The sequence below is a fragment of the Brassica napus genome, chromosome A9, assembly GCF_020379485.1.
Source record: "Brassica napus cultivar Da-Ae chromosome A9, Da-Ae, whole genome shotgun sequence".
In the NCBI taxonomy this organism is placed as follows: Eukaryota; Viridiplantae; Streptophyta; class Magnoliopsida; order Brassicales; family Brassicaceae; genus Brassica; species Brassica napus.
In genome coordinates, this window is record NC_063442.1 from 5,888,369 (window position 1) to 5,911,956 (window position 23,588).

Consider the following 23,588-nt stretch of genomic DNA (forward strand, 5'->3'; position numbering starts at 1 on the left):
TTTTGTCACTGAGGCTTTGGAGCAACTTGAACCAGGAAAGAAGCTTAAGGAGGTTCGACCAGAACTTGATCAATACGGAAGACCAGTACATGAGCAAGATGGAGACCATGAGCAAGATGGAGACCATGAACCTGCTACCTGGACGAGCAAGCGAGAGTGTATGTATGGTCGGTGATGGAGCTTGCAATGCAAGACAATGGTTATAAATATCATAAGCCCGACAACATTTCCAAATAATATTGTCTCTTATTATACATAAAAAAATATAATTAGATATTTATATAGTTTGGATATGCTTAACATAAAACTATTACTAATAATAAATAATTTGTAAGTTATTCGATTAAAAGAATGTTTGTGGAGCACTGAATAGTACTTTCATTTGGTTATTACCAGGAAGCGTTAATAAAGGGAGAAAGAAACGGATGTCCAGTGGTGAGACGCAGAAGAATCGCTCCCCAATTTTCAACAAAAAAAAAACAGTAGAAAGAAAGAGAAAGAGAAAGAGAAAGCTTTGATCTGATTTGATCTCCTCTCCCACAACCATGGCTATTTTTAAGTTTTAAACACCCACTCTTCTGCAGCCACGTGGCTTTTCTCTAACTGAAAAAACATCCTCTCGTTTCCCTCCCTCCCTCTTAAAACCGTAAAGCAACACTTTCCTCCCTTCCCCCGATATTTTCTTTTTGATTCCTCTCTCTCTCTCTCGTGTTGATTCCTCTGATTCATGCTTCTTCGCGAGAATTCGTGTTTCCTCGTCTCTGCTTCAGGTGAAATCGATTTCCTCTCCGGCGATTAATTTGTATAATATCATCATCGTCCTTCCTTCGTTTAACCTCATTCTGTATTTTGTTTTCGTTTCCAGGGAAGGAGATCTAACAGCTCTGCATCCAACGACGTGAGTTCTCTTCTCCGTTGATCGTTTCGTTTCAGAAATTTAGCATGTCGATTCAGCTTCCTTTGATAGAATAGCGAATCTTCAACCGACGACGTCGATTTCTCTCGATTTCGTAGCTTCTATATTTGATCGTTACATCCTTTCGTTATCAGAGATCGTACTTTTTTTTTTTAGGAATCGATCGTTTCCGTTTCGATTTTAATTTTCGTCGTGTGAGCTTCGTTTTGATTGTGAATGTGTTTCCGTATAATCATATTCTAGACGAACGAACCATCGTAATCTGATATTTTACTCAATTGTGATTAGGGAGAGATGGCTCAGAGCAGTACATCTCATGACTCTGGCCCTCAGGGGCTGATGAGGCGGCCATCTCGTAGTGCCGCCACTACTATGTCCATCGAAGTGTTTGACCATGAGGTTGTTCCAGCCTCCCTTGGCACCATTGCCCCCATTCTTCGTGTTGCTGCTGAGATTGAACATGAGCGACCTCGCGTTGCCTACCTCTGTATGATTCTATCTGCCTTTTTGCTTTTAGAGTAAATAAACGTTTTTTTGATTTTGTGTGTTTGCTAACTTCAATTTCTCTGTGTTTGTATAAAGGTCGATTTTATGCGTTCGAGAAAGCTCATAGGTTGGATCCAAGCTCCAGCGGCCGTGGTGTTAGGCAGTTCAAGACACTTCTCTTCCAACGATTAGAAAGGGTGATCTGCTCTTAGTTTTTCATCCGTCTTGCTGATTCATATCTTATACATAACAGATTCTGTCTAATTACACTTTTCTTATTGCATGAGTGGAGCTAATAACAATTTCTTCGATACAGGACAATGCTTCGAGTCTTGCTTCTAGGGTGAAGAAAACCGATGGACGGGAAGTTGAGAGCTACTATCAACAATATTATGAGCACTATGTCAGGGCACTTGACCAAGGGGATCAAGCAGACAGGTAAGATGGTCGTTGTGTGTTTTACAAACTACATGTAATCAAATTCGGGCCTTTGAAGATGTTTAATAGTGCTCTTATCCTGACGGATTTTATGAACCAACTCTCGCAGAGCTCAGCTTGGTAAAGCATACCAGACTGCCGGAGTGCTCTTTGAAGTGCTCATGGCAGTAAACAAGAGCGAAAAAGTTGAAGCAGTAGCTCCTGAGGTTTGTGTCCAAAATATACGTTTTCAAAGCAAACAAGACAGCTATAAAACAGTTATTTAGTTTACTGAGGATGGAGTTTGAATTATTTCCATATGTGTCTCTTAAAAGATTATTGCAGCAGCTAGAGATGTTCAAGAAAAGAATGAAATTTATGCACCGTACAACATTCTTCCACTGGATTCTGCTGGAGCCTCGCAGTCTGTAATGCAGCTTGAGGAGGTGTTTATTATTTGAATGAGTCTCCCAATGCTTTAATCTAATGAGTGTGGTATCTATTTTTACACCTAATGCTGCTTCATGACTAGGTCAAAGCCGCTGTAGCTGCCTTGGGGAACACTCGTGGATTGAACTGGCCATCTGGATTTGAGCAGCACAAAAAGAAATCCGGAAATCTGGATCTTCTTGACTGGTTAAGAGCTATGTTTGGATTCCAGGCAAGTTGCTGATCTAAGAAGAGTAACAAGATGATCTAATGAATTCATGTTGAACCTGTGAGATAGATATATTTCTTATTATTTCATTGATCTTAACAGAGAGACAATGTCAGGAACCAGAGGGAGCATCTGGTTTGTTTACTTGCTGATAATCATATAAGGTTGACTCCCAGGCCAGAGCCTCTGAATAAGGTACCTCGGTAGTTTCCTCTCTTCACCTATAGAGCAGTTGCACATGTGCTCTGAGACCCGCTGACACTAGTGATGAGTAAAAAACCACAGCATTATCTCAAAAATCCATCAATAAAAGATACATACTCATATGTCAAACACTTTTTAGCAATGAAATTTTTATTAATTCAATGTATAAATGCAGCTGGACGATAGAGCCGTTGATGCCGTCAAGACAAAGCTCTTTAAGAACTACAAGAACTGGTGCAAGTTTTTAGGACGTAAACATAGTTTAAGGTACCAGGCACTATTTTTTTTCACATATGGCTTGGATGTGACACGTTTCTGAATGATGTTTATACTCTTAATCAAAATTCACTCATCTATTTTTATGCGAAGGCTTCCTCAAGGTGCTGAAGATATACAACAGCGGAAGATACTGTATATGGGTTTGTATCTACTCATTTGGGGTGAAGCTGCAAATATTCGCTTCATGCCAGAATGCTTATGCTATATTTTCCACAATGTCAGTAATACATTCAGATTTTCTTAATTTACCTTTTTGCTAATCTGTTTTGGCTGATATGTTTGGTCAAACACAATAATTCATCAATATTTATCTCCTGTTTATGCTCAGATGGCTTATGAACTTCATGGTCTCTTGGCTGGAAATGTCAGCATCGTTACTGGAGAAAACATTAAGCCTTCTTACGGTGGAGATGATGAGGCATTTCTACGGAAGGTCATTACACCAATCTACCGAGTAGTTGAAAAGGTACATGTTAGAATGATATGTCGATGACATCTTGATAATCTTGACCTTGTCTACACCATAGTTGACTTTTTGTGATTTAGGAAGCAAGTAAGAGTGCCAATGGCAAGGCTGCTCACTCAGATTGGTCCAACTATGATGATCTCAATGAATATTTCTGGTATATTAGAACTCAAGTCTGTAAATAGAGTATTTACTTGGTTGGGATATCTTAATTTTCTTGTGTCATTTGCGCATCACTGTTATATAGGTCTCCGGATTGTTTCTCTCTGGGCTGGCCAATGCGTGATGATGGAGACTTTTTCAAATCAACGCGTGATATGGCACAAGTAGTACCTTGTAGCTTTGTTTAGCTCTTTCTCTGTCTCCATTGAGCTGATCAGTTTTTTTTTTCCCACTTTTAAATTCATTTACAGGGGAAGAAAGGGTCTTTAAGAAAAGCGGGAAACACAGGCAAATCAAATTTCACCGAGACTCGAACATTTTGGCACATATATCACAGTTTTGACCGACTCTGGACATTCTATTTGTTAGCACTCCAAGTAAGCAATCTTGCACGAGCTATATTCCTAATAACATGAGACAGTCAGAAGTGACATTTCTATTTTGATTACAGGCCATGATCATTCTTGCATTTAAACGAGTGGAGCTGAGGGAAATCTTAAACAAGGATGTTTTATATTCTCTCTCCAGTATCTTCATTACAGCAGCTTTTCTACGCTTGCTTCAGAGTACGCCACCCTCAATGCTGCGACAAAACTTTCCCTGCCTGGAGTTCTTCTGTTTTCGTCATTTGGTTACTTTGCCAGGAAATAACGATTACATTGTTTTTTGCTTCTATGCTAGGTCTCTTGGACGTTATCTTAAACTTCCCGGGTTTCCACAGGTGGAAATTTACTGAAATTTTGAGAAATATTCTCAAGATCGTTGTAAGTCTCGCTTGGTGTGTGGTATTGCCGCTTTGCTATGCCCAGTCCGTTTCTTTTGCTCCTGGGATGCTGAAGCAATGGCTATCCTTCCTTCCACGAGTTAAAGGGGTTCCCCCGCTCTATATCTTGGCTGTCGCTCTTTATTTGCTCCCAAATGTGCTGGCGGCTATCATGTTCAGTTTCCCTATGCTTCGACGCTGGATTGAGAATTCAGACTGGCATATAATTCGATTGCTTTTGTGGTGGTCACAGGTATGAGGCTGGATTTATGACTCCTTTCTTTTCATCCTGGATGAAAATTATGATTCTGTTGTCAGCAAATCCTTTAGGCATGCTAGAAGAGCTCTGAACTCTGTTAGTTTAGATTATTTGTGCAACTCAGGATCCATTTTCCCCTATTGCCGGTTAGTTATTTGTATACGCAAGTCAAGAGAAAAGTTTGACTTTTATTCTTGCTATATCAAAGATATTAAGTTTCTGAATATATGATGCTCGGGGAAATATCTTATGCGGGGTCTGATTTCCCATTTATTGAATCATTCCATGCTTTTTTTTCTCTTCAGCCAAGAATTTACGTTGGAAGGGGGATGCATGAAAGTCAAATTTCACTCATAAAGTAAGTATATGGAAACAAACAAGATCTGTTGTAAAACAAACAAATTTCACGCATATACTGATTTATGTGAACATTTGACCAAAGATTTTTTTGAGCTAATATATTTATTGGAATTTCCAGGTATACGATTTTCTGGCTGTTGCTTTTCTGCTGCAAATTCGCATTTAGCTACTTTCTACAGGTGAAACTTTTGGTGAAGCCAACAAATGCAATTATGAGCATTCGCCATGTGAAGTACAAATGGCATGAGTTTTTCCCCGATGGTAATATTACGACTTTAGCTTTTTGCTTGTGAATCTGTTTTTCTGTTTGCTGTTAATACTTTTGGTAAGCTAATTGTTCCCATCACATATGCAGCTGAGCACAACTATGGAGCAGTGGTGTCCCTGTGGTTACCTGTGATTTTGGTATATTTTTCTTAACCACTTATCGAAATGAATTCTTTAGCAATTCCATGGATATCTCACGTTCCTTAATTTTGCTTCAGGTTTATTTTATGGACACTCAAATTTGGTATGCTATCTTCTCCACTATATGTGGTGGTGTCATTGGGGCCTTTGATAGATTGGGAGAGGTAATACTTTCTTGCTGGATCCATTCTACTCACTTATTTAACCCTTATTGTGTTACTAAGATGAAATCAAGGTTGTCCTACGTGATAATATCTTTTCCTAACAAAATCATTTCTATTCTACGTCCAGATACGAACGCTTGGAATGCTAAGGTCCAGGTTCCAATCATTGCCTGGTGCATTTAACACGTATCTTGTTCCTTCTGATAAAACAAGGAGAAGAGGGTTTTCCCTATCGAAAAGATTTGCAGAGGTTAAACAAGATTGATTCTTCTATAAAGTGATTTCTTGAAGAATGGTACTAGTATTCTATAAAGGTACCAAATTCTATCTATATGCAGGTCACAGCAGCAAGAAGAACTGAAGCGGCAAAATTTTCCCAACTCTGGAATGAAATAATTAGCAGCTTCCGAGAGGAAGATCTCATCAGTGACAGGTAATAACTTAGATACTAAACCGCCTTTTATGAATCCCCATATTTTCCATGTCCTTAAACCAACTGTTTGTTCAGGGAGATGGATCTGTTGCTTGTTCCTTATACTTCAGATCCTAGTTTGAAACTAATTCAATGGCCACCATTTTTGCTTGCAAGCAAGGTTTGTGGTCTTCGTTTGTTATTCCAGATACCTCTGTTCTTTTTTTCGACTCTTGTTAAAGTTATCTTCTTGGAACAGATACCCATAGCATTGGATATGGCAGCTCAGTTTCGAACAAAAGACTCTGACCTCTGGAAGCGCATATGTGCAGACGAATACATGAAATGTGCTGTTATTGAATGCTACGAATCTTTCAAACATGTCTTGCATACTTTGGTAATTGGGGAGAATGAGAAAAGGTATATCTTTATTCATCAAACAAGTTCTTGATTATCATTCATGAAGCAGTTATAGAGTATTCATTAATACTTTTGAGGATAATCACGTTCTCTAACTAGTTCTATTCGTAAATCTTCTCTAAGACTGCATATATATGTGCCTCCGCATTCCTCTGTTTTGATCATTGAGTAGTTTCACCTTTAGCATATATATGCGGTTCAACCTGGGATTTCAGTCCCCTCTTTGATTTGTAAATTCATTTGATAGATTCTAAGATAAGATATAATACCACAGGATCATTGGTATCATCATCAAAGAGGTGGAGAGCAACATATCAAAGAATTCCTTCCTTTCGAATTTCAGAATGGCTCCTTTGCCTGCTCTTTGCAGTAAATTTGTCGAGCTTGTCGGAATCTTGGTAAGTGAATCACATCTTTTTTTTTTTATCAATGATATTGATTTTAGATTGTTCGTGGGAGTGGATACTTTCTATGCTAGAGACAGTGCAAGCCCCCTATTATAGGCCTGCTTATGATTATAAGCCAAGCTGGCTGCCAGTTTCAGTAGGAAATCATGTTGTGAACTTTTTTCAAGATTCCTTATTTCTCAGTACATTGCTAACTGATGTACTGATATGGAAAAGTAAAAAAAAAAACCCGAAGATTAAGGATAAGTCTTGATGGAAGTGATAATACTTGTGAAATGTTAATGTTATCTGAGAAACTAAATAACTATGTGTAACTGATGATGGTGCAGAAAGATGCGGATCCATCCAAAAGAGACACAGTGGTGCTGTTGCTGCAAGATATGTTGGAAGTCACTACCCGAGATATGATGCAAAATGAAAACCGGTTAGTGGACTGTATCTCTATAGTTATAGTACTGGAAAGTTTGTTTAGTGTCTATGTGAATATATATTATCCACACAAACAAGAGTAACTTGAGTGGCACCTTTCTGCAGTGAATTGGTAGAACTTGGGCATACTAACAAGGAATCCGGAAGGCAACTTTTTGCTGGTACTGACGCAAAACCTGCTATATTATTTCCTCCAGTGGCAACAGCTCAATGGGATGAACAGGTGAAAGCTCAAAAACACATAATATAAGGCTAATCTTTAGGGGTACTCTGTATCCTTGAACACTTTTCAACATAATGATTCTTTTATTGTTGTAGATAAGACGCCTTCATTTACTCTTGACTGTAAAAGAATCTGCAATGGATGTTCCCATAAACCTTGAAGCGCGAAGAAGGATTGCCTTCTTCTCAAATTCACTGTTTATGGATATGCCTCGAGCTCCTCGTGTCAGAAATATGCTTTCCTTTAGGTATGTGATCCAGTTATCACCATTTTTAATAGAATCTATACTTCTCGGATGATACCAATTGCTGCTATCTATTTTCTCAAAATTTTGAATTTCTGTAAATTGTAGAAATCCATATTTTCACGTTTTGTTTTGTTTTGTTTTTGGTGGGCTGGAGTGACTGTGAAACATACAATCAGTGTAGTTGATACTATGGAACTATTATGAATTCCTACAACAGAGAGGAGGTCTACCTTATTAGTAACATAAGAGTTTTCTTTTTTGCATTTACAGTGTTCTAACTCCGTACTATAGTGAAGAGACTGTCTACTCTAAGAACGACCTGGAAATGGAGAATGAAGATGGTATATCAGTTGTATACTATTTGCAGAAGATCTTCCCAGGTATGTCTTATCGATGAGCTCTTATTGTTGGACCTAATTGCTTCTCATTGCTTTCATAGTTGATATATATGGTCCACCATTTCAGATGAGTGGACCAACTTCTTGGAGCGTCTTGGTTGTAAAGATGAAACTGCGGTTTTGGAGAGTGACGAAAATATATTGCAGCTTCGCCATTGGGTTTCTCTAAGGGGGCAGACTCTGTTTAGAACAGGTACTTTATATCATACATGCCTACTTATATTGCTATATGGTTTTTATCTATTGCTGACTGCCATTTGTATCTTGCAGTTAGAGGCATGATGTATTATAGGCGGGCATTGAAGCTTCAGGCTTTTCTTGACATGGCTACTGAAAAAGGTGAGACATGGTTACTTAACTTGTGCTGAAATCCAAAATACTGAAGCAGTAGAGATCAATACATTTTTAAATAAGTAAACTGTTAAAACATGTCTTGTGGGTTTACAGAAATATTAGAAGGGTACAAAGCCATTTCAGAGCCAACTGAGGAGGACAAGAAAAGTCAGAGATCATTGTACGCTCAGTTAGAGGCAGTAGCAGATCTCAAATTTACTTACGTTGCTACTTGCCAGAACTATGGAAATCAGAAGCGAAGTGGAGACCGGAGAGCTACTGACATCCTTAATCTAATGGTTAAGTAAGTCTCTCCTCCATCCTTTCTTCTGAATAGATTCCAGAAATTTTAAATTCGTCTTCTTTCTCATCCGTTGGTTGGTTCCCTGATGAGTCTCATTTATCATATCCTATGCTGTAGCAATCCCTCTCTCCGTGTGGCATACATTGATGAGGTTGAGGAACGTGTAGGGGGAAAAGTGCACAAAGTGTTCTATTCGGTGCTTATCAAGGCTGTTGAGAATCTTGATCAGGTAATTTTTTTATGATTAGAAATCTTAACAGATTATTGTGTCCTACTTGTAAAAAAACTCATAGATTTCTAACTCTGTAACTGTAACTTTTCTAAGGAAATATATCGGGTAAAATTGCCTGGTCCAGCAAAAATAGGAGAAGGAAAACCCGAAAATCAGAATCATGCTCTCATCTTTACAAGAGGAGAAGCTCTCCAGGCTATTGACATGAATCAGGTGAAACTGTTTTAGCCTAACGGAAGCATGATGCACTGTTCTTTGTTGGAAAAAATGTAACTTACCTACCATAGCATCTAATTAATAGGACCATTACCTGGAAGAAGCATTGAAAATGAGGAATCTGCTCGAAGAGTTCAATGAAGACCATGGAGTTCGTGCACCCACTATTCTTGGTTTCAGAGAACATATTTTTACTGGCAGGTATTTGGTTATTATGTTTTTATGTTATAAAGACTAGTATAAAACTTCTTTCAGTTTTCTAGCTGACATGTATATGTGTTTACTTTCAGTGTTTCTTCTCTAGCATGGTTCATGTCGAACCAAGAGACAAGCTTTGTGACCATTGGTCAGCGAGTCCTCGCAAGTCCTCTGAAGTATGTCTTGGTCTCCGTTGTTTCATTCTAACACAAAATATCCGTTGTTTCATTCTAATACAAAATATAGCATAAATACAAAATATGAAGCTTATGTCTGATTTCTGATTTCAGGGTCCGGTTTCACTATGGTCACCCTGATGTCTTTGATAGAATCTTCCACATCACTCGTGGTGGCATCAGCAAAGCATCACGCGGCATAAATCTTAGCGAGGACATCTTTGCTGGTTGGTTTCTGAACCTTACTTGTGTAAGGAAAATACAGTTATATATATTCTTTCATTATTTACTAAAAATATGGTTCATATGTGTATCTAGGTTTCAACTCAACTCTGAGGCGTGGTAATATCACTCATCATGAGTACATCCAAGTAGGGAAAGGAAGAGATGTTGGACTGAACCAGATATCCCTCTTTGAAGCCAAGGTTGCTTGTGGTAACGGGGAGCAAACATTGAGTAGAGATCTCTACAGACTTGGGCATCGCTTCGATTTCTTCCGTATGATGTCCTGCTACTTCACAACCGTAGGCTTTTACATCAGCTCGATGGTAACTTCTCATCTTCTAAAGTCAAAACTGAATTTTAGCTTTGGCTCATTAATTTGCTTGACATAAACTGAGCTAAATTCTCTGTATTTCAGATTGTTGTCCTCACAGTTTATGCATTCTTGTATGGAAGACTCTATCTGTCACTGAGTGGAGTGGAAGAGGCAATAGTAAAGTATGCAGCGGCTAAAGGAGACAGTTCACTCAAGGCAGCGATGGCCTCACAGTCCGTTGTGCAACTGGGTATGCTTATGACACTTCCAATGATAATGGAGATTGGGCTAGAGAGAGGATTCAGAACTGCACTGTGCGACCTAATCATAATGCAGCTTCAGTTAGCGCCTGTCTTCTTTACCTTCTCGCTTGGTACAAAGGTCCATTACTACGGACGAACCATACTACACGGAGGAGCCAAGTACAGAGCAACAGGTCGTGGCTTTGTGGTGAGGCACGAGAAGTTTGCTGAGAATTACAGGATGTACTCGAGAAGCCACTTCGTGAAAGGAATGGAGTTGATGGTTCTTCTGATATGCTACAGGCTGTATGGTAAAGCAACAGAGGACTCAGTAGCGTACATGCTTGTTCTGGGATCAACTTGGTTCCTGGTTGCTTCCTGGCTGTTCTCTCCGTTCCTTTTCAACCCCTCGGGATTCGAGTGGCAGAAGATAGTAGATGACTGGGATGATTGGAACAAATGGATAAGCAGCAGAGGAGGCATTGGAGTGCCAGCAGTCAAAAGCTGGGAATCCTGGTGGGAAGAAGAGCAAGAGCATTTGCTTCACTCTGGCTTTTTCGGAAAGTTCTGGGAGATCTTCCTCTCCCTCCGCTACTTCATCTACCAATACGGAATTGTCTACCACTTGAACTTAACCAAAGAGAGTAGACTCGGAAAACAGCAAAGCCTCATAGTCTACGGACTCTCATGGCTGGTGATCGTTGCAGTGATGATCGTACTCAAGATAGTGTCGATGGGGAGAAAGAAGTTTAGCGCGGATTTCCAGCTGATGTTCAGATTGCTCAAGCTATTTCTCTTCATAGGATCGGTGGTGATAGTTGGAATGCTATTCCACTTCCTGAAACTGACGGTTGGAGATATACTGCAGAGCTTCTTAGCGTTTCTACCAACGGGATGGGCTCTGCTTCAGATCTCGCAGGTGGGAAGAACACTGATGAAGGCTGTAGGAATGTGGGGTTCGGTCAAGGCATTGGCTCGAGGGTATGAGTACATAATGGGGGTTGTCATCTTCATGCCAGTCACGATTCTCGCCTGGTTCCCCTTCGTCTCCGAATTTCAGACTAGACTTCTTTTCAACCAAGCATTTAGCCGTGGCCTTCAGATTCAACGTATCCTTGCTGGTGGTAAGAAACAGAAGTGAGAGACTTCACCTCTACTTGTCTTCTTCTTTTAAAACTATTCTCTGGTTTTCTTATGACTCTATTGCTTCTTCCTCTTAAATCTGTTACTTCTACTGTTTTCCTCGATTCTTAATTTGTTTGTTGTGGACCTTCTTTTATTAGTAAATCTTCAGAGTTGATGTAAAACAAATTTTATTACTTACTACTACTACAAGTAGAAGATTCTACAGGCTACACCAGCGAACAGATAAAGTGAAACGTAAATTCTGGTAGAAACAAAGATCAAAGTGAAAATAACGTTTATTGACAGACCAAGTTACAAGATTGAGAAAATGATGATAGAGTTAAGTTTAGTTTCATGGTACATTAATCTACTGCAGTTTTATGTACCACGAAATGTAGCATAATTTTAGTTTCATGGTACATTCATCTACTGCAGTCTTCATGCATATGTCACCTTTATTACGATGTATTAAACAATAAACCGTAGATGTGATTTTCTTCTCTAACCTTTTGTAGTGCAGTTTTTTCAGCATTTAATTAGGCCTCTAAAATACGATATTTTGCTAATTTTCTCTTTAAAAAAAAATCGTTTAACGTACTGCCAAAAAGAGTTTGGTCATAGTCAAACAAAAGAATCATTAATCATTAACAGATCAAACGGTCCATATCAAACCACGTAGAAATCAAAGAGATGAGCTAACATCGTATATATCTATCTGATCATCACTTGGCTCCGGATCGACATTTCGAGTCAGCACTCACTCAGCAACTCAAATCCCCAGCAAACGCATAAAAGGAACAAAATCAACAACAACAAAAACTCAAATCAAATCGAACAATGCTTCTCCGAACTTCTCTCCAGCAAGGTATAATCTGAATCCTCTTGTTTTTTCTTCCAAACTCCCTAAGACTCCGATACGATCGATGCTAGTGGTTTGGTGCTTGCAGGGAAAAACAATCTCAGACCTCGATTCCTCCGTTGTTTGTTATCAACTATGTCATCTACTCAGCCTCCCGTGAGTTTTTCTTTTCGTAAATCACTTGGTTCTGCATCTTATTTGATTTAACTGTTTCGGATTTATCTCATATTATTATGTTTCAGAGAGTACCAAATCTTATTGGAGGATCTTTCGTTGACTCTCAAGCATCATCACATATCGATGTCATCAACCCTGTAAGCTCTCTCTCTGGGCCTTGCCTAAGATTTAAATGTTTCTTTTTAGAAAAAAATTAGGAACCTTCAAAAAATTTGGAGACTAGAAACGAATATTTCATTTGGCTTTGACCAGGACCGGTTCTATTTACTGTTGCTAGTTCTTTACTATTATCTTTTGTGTTTGTGACATGATGGTTTTGATTGTGATATATAGGCTACGCAAGAAGTTGTTTCTCAAGTTCCATTGACAACTAACGAAGAGTTTAAGGCGGCAGTATCCTCTGCGAAGAAAGCTTTTCCTTCATGGAGAAACACACCCATCACCACTCGTCAGCGTGTTATGCTCAAGTTTCAAGAGCTTATACGCAAAAACATGGTAACTACTTAGGACCTGCCCTGAAATTTAGGGACTAAAGATTTCAACTAATTTTTTTTTTTTACAAATTTGGGGGTTTAACGTTTTTATTAGCGGCCTACGTCCAATGTTTCATTCGGCTTTGTAACTACTTACTTGGTTTCCTTCTTGAAACATGTTCTTCTCTGATATTTTTTTAATCTTTCCTCTAGGATGAACTTGCTTTGAGCATTACGACCGAGCAAGGAAAGACCTTAAAGGATGCACATGGTGATATCTTCCGTGGGCTAGGTCAGTTATATCGCAGGCTTGATTATATAGTTGAATAAGCAGAGCATGTCCTGAGCCGATTGGTTATTTACTTATGCAGAGGTTGTGGAGCATGCTTGTGGAATGGCAACTCTGCAGATGGGTGAATATGTCCCCAATGTGTCGAATGGAGTTGATACGTATAGTCTTAGAGAGCCATTAGGTGTCTGTGCTGGCATTTGTCCTTTCAACTTTCCTGCAATGATTCCTTTATGGGTAACAAATGCGAAAAATCCCTTTTGTATCTCCTTAGTTTTTTTTTTTGTGATCCTCTTCTGATTATCTATGCTTTGTTTGTTCATGCAGATGTTTCCCATTGCGGTGACATGTGGCAATACCTTTGTTTTAAAGCCATCAGAGAAGGATCCTGGTAAGCTTCTCCACTTATCTAGCCTTTGTTAATGCAGATGTTATCTCCCAAACCGATTTGTTGATTTTACTTACTTTCTCCAGGTGCTTCTGTAATGCTTGCGGAGCTGGCAATGGAAGCTGGATTACCTGACGGGGTTCTCAATATCGTTCACGGTACCAATGTAGGTTAAGTTATCTTCTTGCTTAACTTTTTTGTTAGGATTTGAAATTGTTATGCTTTATTGAAGAATTTACAGTGACCAAAAATTTAGTTCTTAAAGATTCCAATTCCACAATATTAGAGTCCCACATCGAGAAAATATGAGTGAATGGGAGTAATATATATGTGTATGGGTAAACCTCCACTCATGAGCTAGCTTTTAGGTGTGAGTTAGGCCCATCACTAATACACAATTCGTATGTAATAATGCATCTCTCTTACATGGCAGGATACTGTGAATGCTATCTGTGATGATGATGATATCAGGGCTGTGTCCTTTGTTGGCTCAAACACTGTAAGTATATATCTACTTTTTTGTTACTTTTTTTTTAAGCTTGCGAATTTGGCTTTTGTTGTTGTGATAAATAAAGTCTACGAAATTTGGTTTATGTTATGCTTTTTCCTCTGTGCTCAAATATTTTTTAACTTGTGTATTCCGAATTTGAATTGTTTTGTTAAAGGCTGGAATGCATATATATGCAAGAGCAGCAGCGAAAGGAAAACGTATTCAGGTAACAACATCTTGTATAAATTCGTCTTTAGTATTTCAAAACGATGTCAGTATACTTATAAAACATCTCTTCAGTCAAATATGGGGGCGAAAAATCATGGAGTTGTCCTGCCTGATGCCAACGTCGATGCTACTTTAAATGCTCTACTTGCTGCTGGATTTGGTGCCGCTGGACAGAGATGCATGGCTCTGAGTACTGTGGTCTTTGTTGGCAATTCAAAATCATGGTACCCCTTACTTCTTTTCTCCATATTCAAACTACACCAAATCTTTGTGGAATATTACATATATTCGTTTTTCTTTTGCCTCTAATCTTTTTCTCTCCTCTGCTTTCGGAGCTCCACAGCCTTATGTGCATAAACCGTATATAGGATTTTATATGACTGACATCACTTCTTTTAATTAGTATAGATTTACTATGGTCTTGTCCTAGTGTTAAAAGTAACTAGAGAAGCTTTGTGAAGCCTGTTAATTTTCATTGGATAGTACTGATAGATTAGCTTCAACTTGTCTAATACTAACTAGGGAGGATAAACTCGTCGAGCGAGCTAAAGCCCTTAAAGTCTCATGTGGAACAGAACCAGATGCAGACCTGGGTCCTGTGATTAGTATACAGGTATTTTCAAAGCCCATATCACTTTTAGTCTGTTGCATTTCCCTCTGTTATATATATACCTTGTTGCTAAATTTTTTATTTGGCTAGGCCAAAGAACGGATATGTCGCTTGATTCAGTCTGGTGTGGACGATGGCGCTAAACTGCTGCTTGACGGAAGAAATATTGTGGTAAGTTACTGAATAGTAACCATTAACCTTATAAGTTTATGCTAAATTGACATTGCTGAATTAATAATCCGTGTAATCTTGAAAGAAACAATTGACTGGTCTGAGAAGTTTACTTCATCGCTCATAATAAACAGGTTCCTGGATACGAGAAAGGGAATTTTATCGGTCCTACCATTTTATCTGGTGTTACCCCAGACATGGAGTGTTACAAGGTATTATTCTTCTGATACTTAAGTTAATCAATCTGTATTCTACTTGGAAACTTACTTTCCTCTCTCGTTTTGGCACATTGCAGGAAGAAATATTTGGCCCCGTTCTTGTATGCATGGAGGTCAGATTGAAAATAAAATATATAGATTACAATCAGAATGTATATGAGAGATGCCACTGATACGTGTTATTTACATGCCACTGTTTGATATACAGGCAAGCAGCTTTGATGAAGCCATAGACATACTGAACAGAAACAAGTAAACCCCTTTTTGTCACATTTGTTTAACAATACTGATATATATTCCTCTCAATAATCTGCTATTTACGCCTTCAACAGGTATGGAAACGGTGCTGCAATCTTCACTGCATCAGGCGCAGCGGCAAGAAAGTTCCAGATGGAAATAGAAGCAGGACAGGTATGAAGAACTAACTTTTTGTATGCATTTGAGATATGATCGATCTCTTCTTTTATTGTTATTGTTTATGTTATACGTAGATCGGTATAAACGTTCCAATCCCGGTTCCGCTACCGTTCTTCTCCTTTACTGGGAACAAAGCTTCATTCGCAGGGGACCTGAATTTCTATGGTAAATAAAGTTTGTCACAACTTATAGAGAAGAATGCGTTTTGTTTCTATTTGCTTAAAAGGTCAAGTGGAATTGTTGCAGGCAAAGCCGGAGTAGACTTTTTCACTCAGATCAAGACTGTGACACAACAGTGGAAGGATATTCCAACTTCAGTATCTCTTGCCATGCCTACATCGCAAAAGCAATAAACAAAAAAACCCAACCTCGCTCTTTTTATTTTGGATTTCTCGAAGTAATAAATGAATTGTATCCATTTCAGTGAATATCACTTCCGTTTACGTAGTCACATGCGTAAAAGTTAAGATCCCTCACTATTTTTAGATTGGAAGAAAATTTCCAATTAAAATTTTATTTTTTTAAATCTTCCACTATTAAACTGTTAATAGTATTTTGATTTTTAAAATAGTATTTTCACGTAATTGATTATTTCAACCCTAAATATAATTTATAGTCTTTTTGTATGCAAAAAGAGTTCTCATTTTTTTTTGGATACTTATTTGGTTTTTGGTTTTGTTTGGTTTTAATGTTTTAGGTATAGAGAATTGTTTATATTTGTGAACATTTTTGGTTTCTATTTTTTGGTTCAGTTTATATTGAATCTAAATTTGGCTGCATGGAAGTTAATAATTTTGCATTAGAGGAAGATTGATCCCAAGCTTAGATCAATAGAATAATTTTTGCTCTAGTGGAAACACTAGACCACCACAATGTAGTTAAGAGAAGATGTTTATTAAAAGATATGAGTCAGTTACAAGGAAAACAGTATGGAAATCAGGTTTTACACGATGAACAACGTTAAGAAACATGTTTAGACAATAAATTTATACTTTAATTTTTTCATGGATTTCGTGTATTTGTGAATGATCTTTTTAGTCTTTAAAAAAATTTAAGTTTATATAAAGTTGAAATTCATTTTTTTTTTCAAAACTTTCTTTTTCTTAAAAGTTTTTTCATCTTTCAGATTTTTTTTTCTAACATATTGACTGTATTATTACAAAGTATGAGAAATACTACAAACAGTTCAACAGCGGACAATATAAAAATTAATGAATTTTTAGTGAAATCATGTATTGAAGAAATTTGTTTGTATGAGTTTTTCTTTCTCCGTTTATTTCATATTCATTGCCTAGTTTCATTTATTAAATGGACCGATTTAAATTGAGAATTCGGCCAAAAAAAACCTCAACTTTGTACGAATTGCCAAAAGAAACATGAATTTTTGGGCTGACCAAAAAAACACCAAACTTTCATTGATTTTAGAATTAATTAACAATGTTTTCGCTGACTTGCCAATTTAGCACGCCGTCAACAAATTTAACAGAAATATTTGATGTCGTTTATTATTTGCGTTAAGTGAAACGATGTCGTTTTCAAATGAGATGAAACGACGTCGTTTTACTTGATTTGAAATTAAAAATATGTAGACCCCTGGATTCGAACCCAGGTTAGTTGGTCAAACGGCAAGGTATTTTACCACTGGGCTACTGGCATTTTTAATGTATTTACTAACATGTTTATTTTTATTTGGTACATATTAAATATAAAAAATTTTCTAAAAACTTAATAAGATCTTTAAAATTTCAAAAAAATTAAAAAATAAAGAATATTTTTATAAAATTAATTTAGAAATTAAAATTAAAAATAAAATTTTATTTTTCTTTTTAAAAAATAAAAACTCTTCCAAAATTTTATTTTCAATTTTAATTTCAAAATTAATTTTATAAAAACTTCCTTTATTTTTTCAATTTTTTGGAATTTAAAGATCGTTTTAATTTTTTAGAAAATTTTGGAAGAGTTTTATTTTTAAAAAGAAAAATAAAATTTATTTTCAATTTTAATTTCAAAATTAATTTTAGAAAAATCTTCTTTATTTTTTTAATTTTTTTGGAATTTTAAAGATCTTATTAAGTTTTTAGAGAATTTTTTATATTTCATATGTACCAAATAAAAATAAAAATGTTAGTAAGTACATTGAAAGTGCTAGTAGTCCAGTGGTAAAATACTTTGCCATTTGACCAATCAACTTGGGTTCGAATCCAGGGATCTATCATTTGAAAACGACGTCGTTTCACTTAACGCCAACAATAAACGACGTCAAATATTTCTGTTAAATTTGTTGACGGCGTGCTAAATTGGCAAGTCAGCGAAAACATTGTTAATTAATTCTTAAGCCAATAAAAGTTTGGTGTTTTTTTGGTCAGTCCAAAAGTTGAGGGTTTTTTTGGCCGAATTCTCGATTTAAATTTATAAATAGTTTTGATGAAGTGAGCCAAATCAAGAAAACGCTTGTTTCCATATAGTGTAACAGGCAACCAAACCAACTAATCAAAGACCAGACCAGACCAGACCCCGGTTCAAAGAATTCGGTTAAACACCCCTCTTGAGAACCAACACTCGTGTGAAAAGATGTTGACGAAGCGAAAAGACTAAGATAAGACTTTGACAAGATCCCTCATCGGAGAGACGATGGACTCCTCGTCGGAGATCGAAGTGGTGCCTTTAGATTCCACCAACACTCCCCAAACCCCCACCGAATCGCCGCCTGCCATCACAGACGTCTTCTCCGCTTCTGCCTACGGCGATCTCAACCGTCTCAAGCGCTTCGTCGAGCACAACGGCTCCTCCGTCTCTCTCCCCGATGCCAACGGCTACTACGCTCTCCAGTGGGCTGCGCTCAACAACTCCCTCCACGTCGCTCAATACATCATCGAGGTACTACTACGTCGTTTTGTCTGTTGTGTGTCTAGAGACCATTTCCTCTCAGTCTTAGATCTGATCATCTTTTTGGGGATTGATTATCTGCAGCACGGCGGTGATGTTAATGCGGCGGATAATGTGCAACAGACAGCATTGCATTGGGCGGCGGTTAAGGGCTCCGTTGAGGTTGCAGACCTTCTACTGCAACGTGGGGCTCGAATTGAAGCAGTTGATGTGAATGGTTATAGGGTAAAATTCATTTCTTCATAGTCTCTCCCAACGGGAATTGAACCTGAGTGGCGGAGTGCCTACTAGACACTCATTTACCACTAGGCCAAAACTTGTTTATAAGTTGCTTGCGTTAGCTTAGATGAACATTGCTTCTTTTTTGTTTTTTTCTGTGCAGGCAGTGCATGTTGCTGCTCAATATGGACAGACAGCCTTCTTGAATCACCTTATTGTGGAATATGCAGCTGACTATAACGCTCTAGATAATGGAGGGAGGAGCCCGCTACATTGGTATGAATAGCCTTTTAACACTGGTCAATTGATTTGGAGATGCATAAACTTTTTATTGGCATGAATTGTTAGGAACTGTTGATATTTGACATACATGAATGAAATAATTAATCATTGTTTGTTATTTATATTCATGGAAGATGATATTTCAAATGCTTGACATATCATTTTCTTTTTTATATATCTTGAGTATGTCTCATCATTGTTTAGTTGCACGTGGTACTCTGTTACTTGGCATTGAGTTGACAATTTAAGAAGAGTAGCAAGTGAACTTGTATTTTTTTACTTTGCCTGGTATGGCTCAGGGCTGCTTATAATGGATTCACGGAAACCGTCCGGTTACTTCTCTTCCGCGATGCATGTCAAAATAGACAAGACAACACAGGCAAATCACTTTCTCTTAAGATGTATCTATTTGTCTGCTCTAGATTTTCAAAAGAATGATTTACCACCGAATGTGTAAAGATAAATGCAAAACTGGAAAAAACTTTCTTCGGTCACTGAGTGCTGATGAATTGTATACAAAGGGATTGTTATCGCATTCCCGACTGTTTCTGACTAGCAAAATCTGTAGAATTTTGATACGGTGATGTGTATTTTACTTCAGTTTTTAAAACTCAGAAGTCTTACACTGATCACTTTGCTGGTCAGGTTGCACACCTTTGCACTGGGCCGTTATTAAGGAAAATGTTGAGGCTTGTACTCTGCTAGTTCATGCTGGAACCAAGGAGGAACTGATATTGGAGGATAACACTGGAGCCACCCCACTTAAGCTTGCATCTGATAAAGGTCACAGGCAGCTCACTCTTTTCCTTGTACGTAATGTTTAGTGTTGCTTGCTATCATTTGATAAATTTACTTGCTGGTTTTCTCCTTTAATCAATATCTCCTTCTTATTTTTATGTTCTTTTTTAATTAGTTAGAGATTAGTAGATTAAGGAGGCTATTTGCAGAAGTTCCCCTCGAAATATGCTTTGAAAGCTCTGTAAATTTGTAATTATACAATCCTTTTCTTAATTGGCTCTGACTTTCAGATATAGTGAAGTATCATTTTGGTAAAACATGTTCCACTCTCTATCGTAGGGCCACCGTAGATGTTAGTGTTCACAGTATGAGAGATACCTTTGGTGGTAGAATGTGTTAAATGTTGTTTGCGGCCACTGTTGTTGTTTTTTTGTAAAAGTTTCCATTTGATATGATGTGCTTTTTTAGAATCCAATTTTTTTTTGATAAATTTCAGTCGAAGGCAATGCAAACTCGTAGTAGTAGTTTCGTTAACAAGCTCTTCTGTGGAAAATTGGGAGAGACAAGCTATGCTCCTCTACTCTTCGGCTTAATAGTGTCTGAAATGGTCCTGTTCTTCACATCCATTGTCGCAGGTGAATGTCTCATGCAACATAATGGGTAGAGTATGTGTTTATTTTCCTACTATGATTACATTATTCTACCTGACATTTTGCAATTATATATGTAGCTTCGAACCTCCCTAAGATAACTGCTATGGCTGGACTGTGGGCATGGTTCGGTCTTTCGTGTGGTGTTTGCTCACTAATAGCTTTCCGTCGTTGTAGCAGGTATTCTTAATATTGTAACTATACTCTGTTAAGCCATTGCCTATGTCATATGGTGTATATTTAGTTTGGTGTAAGTTACTCAGATGCTAGAAATGAGGTAGACTTGTGAGGTTGTAACTATTATTTATACTCCTTCATATACTCTTAGTAGCGTCTTGAGTGTGTTGTTTGTAATGCTCTTGGAATTGTTAATGAGTTGTTTGCTCTGTACAGCAAAGATCCCGGGTACGTTAAAAGAAGCAATGAAGTTGACAGCGATCACACTGCCATCGTAAGTTTAACTTCCTTCTCTTGTTTCAATGCGAACATTTTGAGTGTAACTGTTTCTTGTTTAAGTTTTTTCCTTTTCGCCTGAACTATACTTGATTTAAGTAAACACCAATTATTATACATCAATTCTACAGTCATTAGACGTTGTTCTGAGGGGTTTGATTCACAATAAATTTTTGATGTTTGCAGGATCCTTTGATTGATATTAATTTCAACAGCCCCTCATGGAAAGGAAACTGGTCCCAACTCTGCCCCACGTGCAAGGTTATTTTCCTCAGAAGCCAATCTTTATTTTGCGGGAAAATCGGCATTTACTCTATTTTCATACTATCATTATGACATTTTTCTTCAGGTAATTAGACCGGTACGATCTAAGCACTGTCCTACCTGCAAGCGCTGCGTTGAGCAGTTTGACCATCACTGCCCTTGGATTTCAAACTGTGTTGGTAAGGTAAGAGTTTTCTGCATTACCCGTCTCTCTGACTAGTCGTTATGCAAATTAATGTAATGAAACATCCTTAATGCGTATACCATATTAATCATCTCGCAGAAGAATAAACGGGACTTCTTAGTTTTTGTGATCATGGGAGGTTTAACATCATTCGTTGGTGGCTCTACTGCTGTTCAAAGTAATGGACTGAAACAACTCTTTCTCGCAACTCCGCCAATGAGATTTAATGTTTCTATTATAAAGCATCTTCTGTTTCTGTTAATAGGAATATGGAGAAGCAACCCACATATACACCCCAGTGACTCATTGATTCAACATGTACTCATTGAACATCCCGGTGCTGCCGTGTTTCTGTTTTTCGACTTGCTTATTTTCATTGCGACAATGACGTTGACAATCTCACAGGCGTATATGGTGAGGAACTCTCACCCTCAAAGTAAAGAGTTTACTCTCTCCTCTCTGGGAAAAGATTGTATAACAGCTGTTGTCGTTGTTGTTGTCTGGTGCATGCAGATAGCTCGGAATATTACAACGAACGAATTGTGGAACACGAGAAGATTCAGTTATTTGCGGGGACCTGATGGGAGATTCTACAACCCTTATAACCATGGGTGGCAAAGAAACTGCTCTGATTTCTTGGTTAATGGCTACACCAGAGACGACGAGGTTGTCCCATCTTCAATTCTCTGAATTACATCACATTATTATAGGCGTACACATCTGGATTCAGTGTACTGTGTATATGGGATCTCTCCTCGATTGATATTGTTCCCAAGAGGGCGCGAGTTCCTTCTCCTTATAATCCTGTGAAGCCATCAATATTTTTCCAGTTTCACCACATGCTACTTAAACCCCTTGTTCTCCAATCTTATTCGTTGGTTATGTTTCAGTTTATGATATAATTGTCCATCGGACGGGTTTGTGGTTGAGCGTACGGCGTGTAGAATATAAAACCGATTACATAGCATGAAAAAGCAAGATATGGAAATCTTTCAACAGGTCAAAATGTTATGACCGGTCGTTGAAAAGTGGATAAATGATATGTAGGACGAAGAAAGTACAAAGAGGTGAAACTGTGGAAAACAGTTTCAGTGTATAATTTAAGGCGCCATCATTCAAGTGGCAAGGTAAGGAGAATGGTGGAGAGGATAGCAAATAGAGTAGCTAATCTGATTGCTCAAAGTGTGACAAAGGAAAGAAGATGGCAATCTTAGGTTGCCAGATTATTTCCGGCGTAGCTAATGACATGTTTTCGAGAATGAGATCCCTCTGTTTAGGTATGTTTCTCTGTAAAAAATGATGACCATTGGGTGCTTGCAACTGGTGGAGGTCTTTTGAAACCGAATGCTGATTCTAAGGCTGGTATAATTATGTTGTAAATCTGGTTTCTAATCTGTAACCTTGTCAAAATCAAACAGATGTAGTTTGAATGATAATCTAACCAATGAAAAGAAAAATAATTATAATTTCCTTTTTGGTTATTGCTAGCAAATAGGCCTGGGAATATGAGTCTTTATCTGTGGGACCCGGCCCGTTTGACCCACCGCGGAGCGGGTGCGGGTCGAACAATTTAGAAAAATTTGTTCGCGGATGCGGGTTATGAGCATTTTATGCAGGACGGGTGCGGGTTGGTAGATTTTGAAATGCGGGTATCCGCCAACCCGCATTTCAAAAGAAAAAATTAAAAAATATATTTCTTTTTGTAAAAATGTATATTTTTTTAATGAAAATATGAGAATTTTAAAAAATAATAATCAAAATATTTTAAAATATTTAAAATTTTAATTATAAATATATTATTTATATTATATTTTACAAAAATTAAATTAAATAAATATTTTTTAAAATAAAAATATAACCCGCGGGTTACCCGCAAAATTAAGCGGGACGGGTGTGGGTACAAATTTATTTGTTCACGGGTTGTGCGGGTCGGATTTCTCTCCAAAAACTCACTACTCAAAACTCCAAATTTGAAGTTTCATCTTTTTATTTGCATTTTGGTCTTTATAATTAATTACACATCACATTTATGATTTTCAAGTATTTTCACATTTATCGTTTTATTCTTTAAAACTTTTTTATGTCATAAATATTTTAAATTTATTTTACAAAATTCAAATTTTACATATAAAATTTAAATATTTTTTTTT

General features: G+C 37.5%; 3 protein-coding genes across 3 annotated transcripts; all 3 read left to right on the forward strand.

Moving 5' to 3' along the window:
• The first annotated feature begins 653 nt into the window (after positions 1 to 653).
• LOC106366364 (callose synthase 5) lies at positions 654 to 11,690 on the forward strand. The gene is made up of 40 exons (XM_048739588.1): positions 654 to 770; positions 866 to 898; positions 1,205 to 1,403; positions 1,499 to 1,599; positions 1,719 to 1,840; positions 1,950 to 2,046; positions 2,155 to 2,265; positions 2,352 to 2,480; positions 2,580 to 2,672; positions 2,857 to 2,948; positions 3,051 to 3,177; positions 3,289 to 3,426; positions 3,507 to 3,583; positions 3,674 to 3,752; positions 3,840 to 3,965; positions 4,040 to 4,154; positions 4,270 to 4,604; positions 4,916 to 4,968; positions 5,089 to 5,231; positions 5,326 to 5,375; positions 5,456 to 5,542; positions 5,670 to 5,792; positions 5,881 to 5,975; positions 6,051 to 6,135; positions 6,214 to 6,374; positions 6,649 to 6,772; positions 7,111 to 7,205; positions 7,316 to 7,433; positions 7,529 to 7,680; positions 7,951 to 8,060; positions 8,146 to 8,271; positions 8,349 to 8,417; positions 8,526 to 8,715; positions 8,833 to 8,944; positions 9,041 to 9,160; positions 9,249 to 9,364; positions 9,454 to 9,537; positions 9,652 to 9,764; positions 9,856 to 10,085; positions 10,178 to 11,690. Exons 3-40 carry the CDS (start codon positions 1,211 to 1,213, stop codon positions 11,456 to 11,458), a joined length of 5,772 nt encoding a protein of 1,923 aa, XP_048595545.1. The 5' UTR covers positions 654 to 770; positions 866 to 898; positions 1,205 to 1,210; the 3' UTR covers positions 11,459 to 11,690.
• Positions 11,691 to 12,102: 412 nt separating this feature from the next.
• LOC106366366 (methylmalonate-semialdehyde dehydrogenase [acylating], mitochondrial) lies at positions 12,103 to 16,288 on the forward strand. The gene is made up of 19 exons (XM_013805966.3): positions 12,103 to 12,307; positions 12,390 to 12,457; positions 12,544 to 12,615; positions 12,812 to 12,973; positions 13,165 to 13,243; positions 13,323 to 13,477; positions 13,568 to 13,631; positions 13,715 to 13,794; positions 14,062 to 14,127; positions 14,294 to 14,344; positions 14,419 to 14,570; positions 14,869 to 14,959; positions 15,047 to 15,127; positions 15,262 to 15,339; positions 15,423 to 15,458; positions 15,554 to 15,597; positions 15,678 to 15,756; positions 15,837 to 15,927; positions 16,009 to 16,288. Exons 1-19 carry the CDS (start codon positions 12,280 to 12,282, stop codon positions 16,113 to 16,115), a joined length of 1,584 nt encoding a protein of 527 aa, XP_013661420.1. The 5' UTR covers positions 12,103 to 12,279; the 3' UTR covers positions 16,116 to 16,288.
• Positions 16,289 to 18,311: 2,023 nt separating this feature from the next.
• On the forward strand, positions 18,312 to 22,367 carry LOC106366368 (probable protein S-acyltransferase 23). The gene is made up of 13 exons (XM_013805967.3): positions 18,312 to 18,639; positions 18,733 to 18,873; positions 19,031 to 19,143; positions 19,449 to 19,528; positions 19,795 to 19,958; positions 20,384 to 20,522; positions 20,618 to 20,717; positions 20,931 to 20,988; positions 21,177 to 21,251; positions 21,340 to 21,438; positions 21,538 to 21,616; positions 21,704 to 21,852; positions 21,952 to 22,367. Exons 1-13 carry the CDS (start codon positions 18,394 to 18,396, stop codon positions 22,126 to 22,128), a joined length of 1,620 nt encoding a protein of 539 aa, XP_013661421.1. The 5' UTR covers positions 18,312 to 18,393; the 3' UTR covers positions 22,129 to 22,367.
• Positions 22,368 to 23,588: the final 1,221 nt, after the last annotated feature.

What these genes read in the sequence shown, in the direction of transcription:
- LOC106366364 (XM_048739588.1), top strand. Translation starts at nt 1,211, where the DNA reads ATGGCTCAGAGCAGTACATCTCATGACTCTGGCCCTCAGGGGCTGATG. An exon ending in GAAGATCTCATCAGTGACAG is followed by an intron (nt 5,976 to 6,050) that starts GTAATAACTTAG and finishes CTGTTTGTTCAG; the next exon opens with GGAGATGGATCTGTTGCTTG. An exon ending in CATTTTTGCTTGCAAGCAAG is followed by an intron (nt 6,136 to 6,213) that starts GTTTGTGGTCTT and finishes TTCTTGGAACAG; the next exon opens with ATACCCATAGCATTGGATAT.
- LOC106366366 (XM_013805966.3), top strand. Translation starts at nt 12,280, where the DNA reads ATGCTTCTCCGAACTTCTCTCCAGCAAG. An exon ending in TGATATCTTCCGTGGGCTAG is followed by an intron (nt 13,244 to 13,322) that starts GTCAGTTATATC and finishes TTACTTATGCAG; the next exon opens with AGGTTGTGGAGCATGCTTGT. An exon ending in CCTTTGTTGGCTCAAACACT is followed by an intron (nt 14,128 to 14,293) that starts GTAAGTATATAT and finishes GTTTTGTTAAAG; the next exon opens with GCTGGAATGCATATATATGC.
- LOC106366368 (XM_013805967.3), top strand. Translation starts at nt 18,394, where the DNA reads ATGGACTCCTCGTCGGAGATCGAAGTGGTGCCTTTAGATTCCACCAAC. An exon ending in AAATAGACAAGACAACACAG is followed by an intron (nt 19,529 to 19,794) that starts GCAAATCACTTT and finishes TTTGCTGGTCAG; the next exon opens with GTTGCACACCTTTGCACTGG. An exon ending in GCTTTCCGTCGTTGTAGCAG is followed by an intron (nt 20,718 to 20,930) that starts GTATTCTTAATA and finishes TGCTCTGTACAG; the next exon opens with CAAAGATCCCGGGTACGTTA.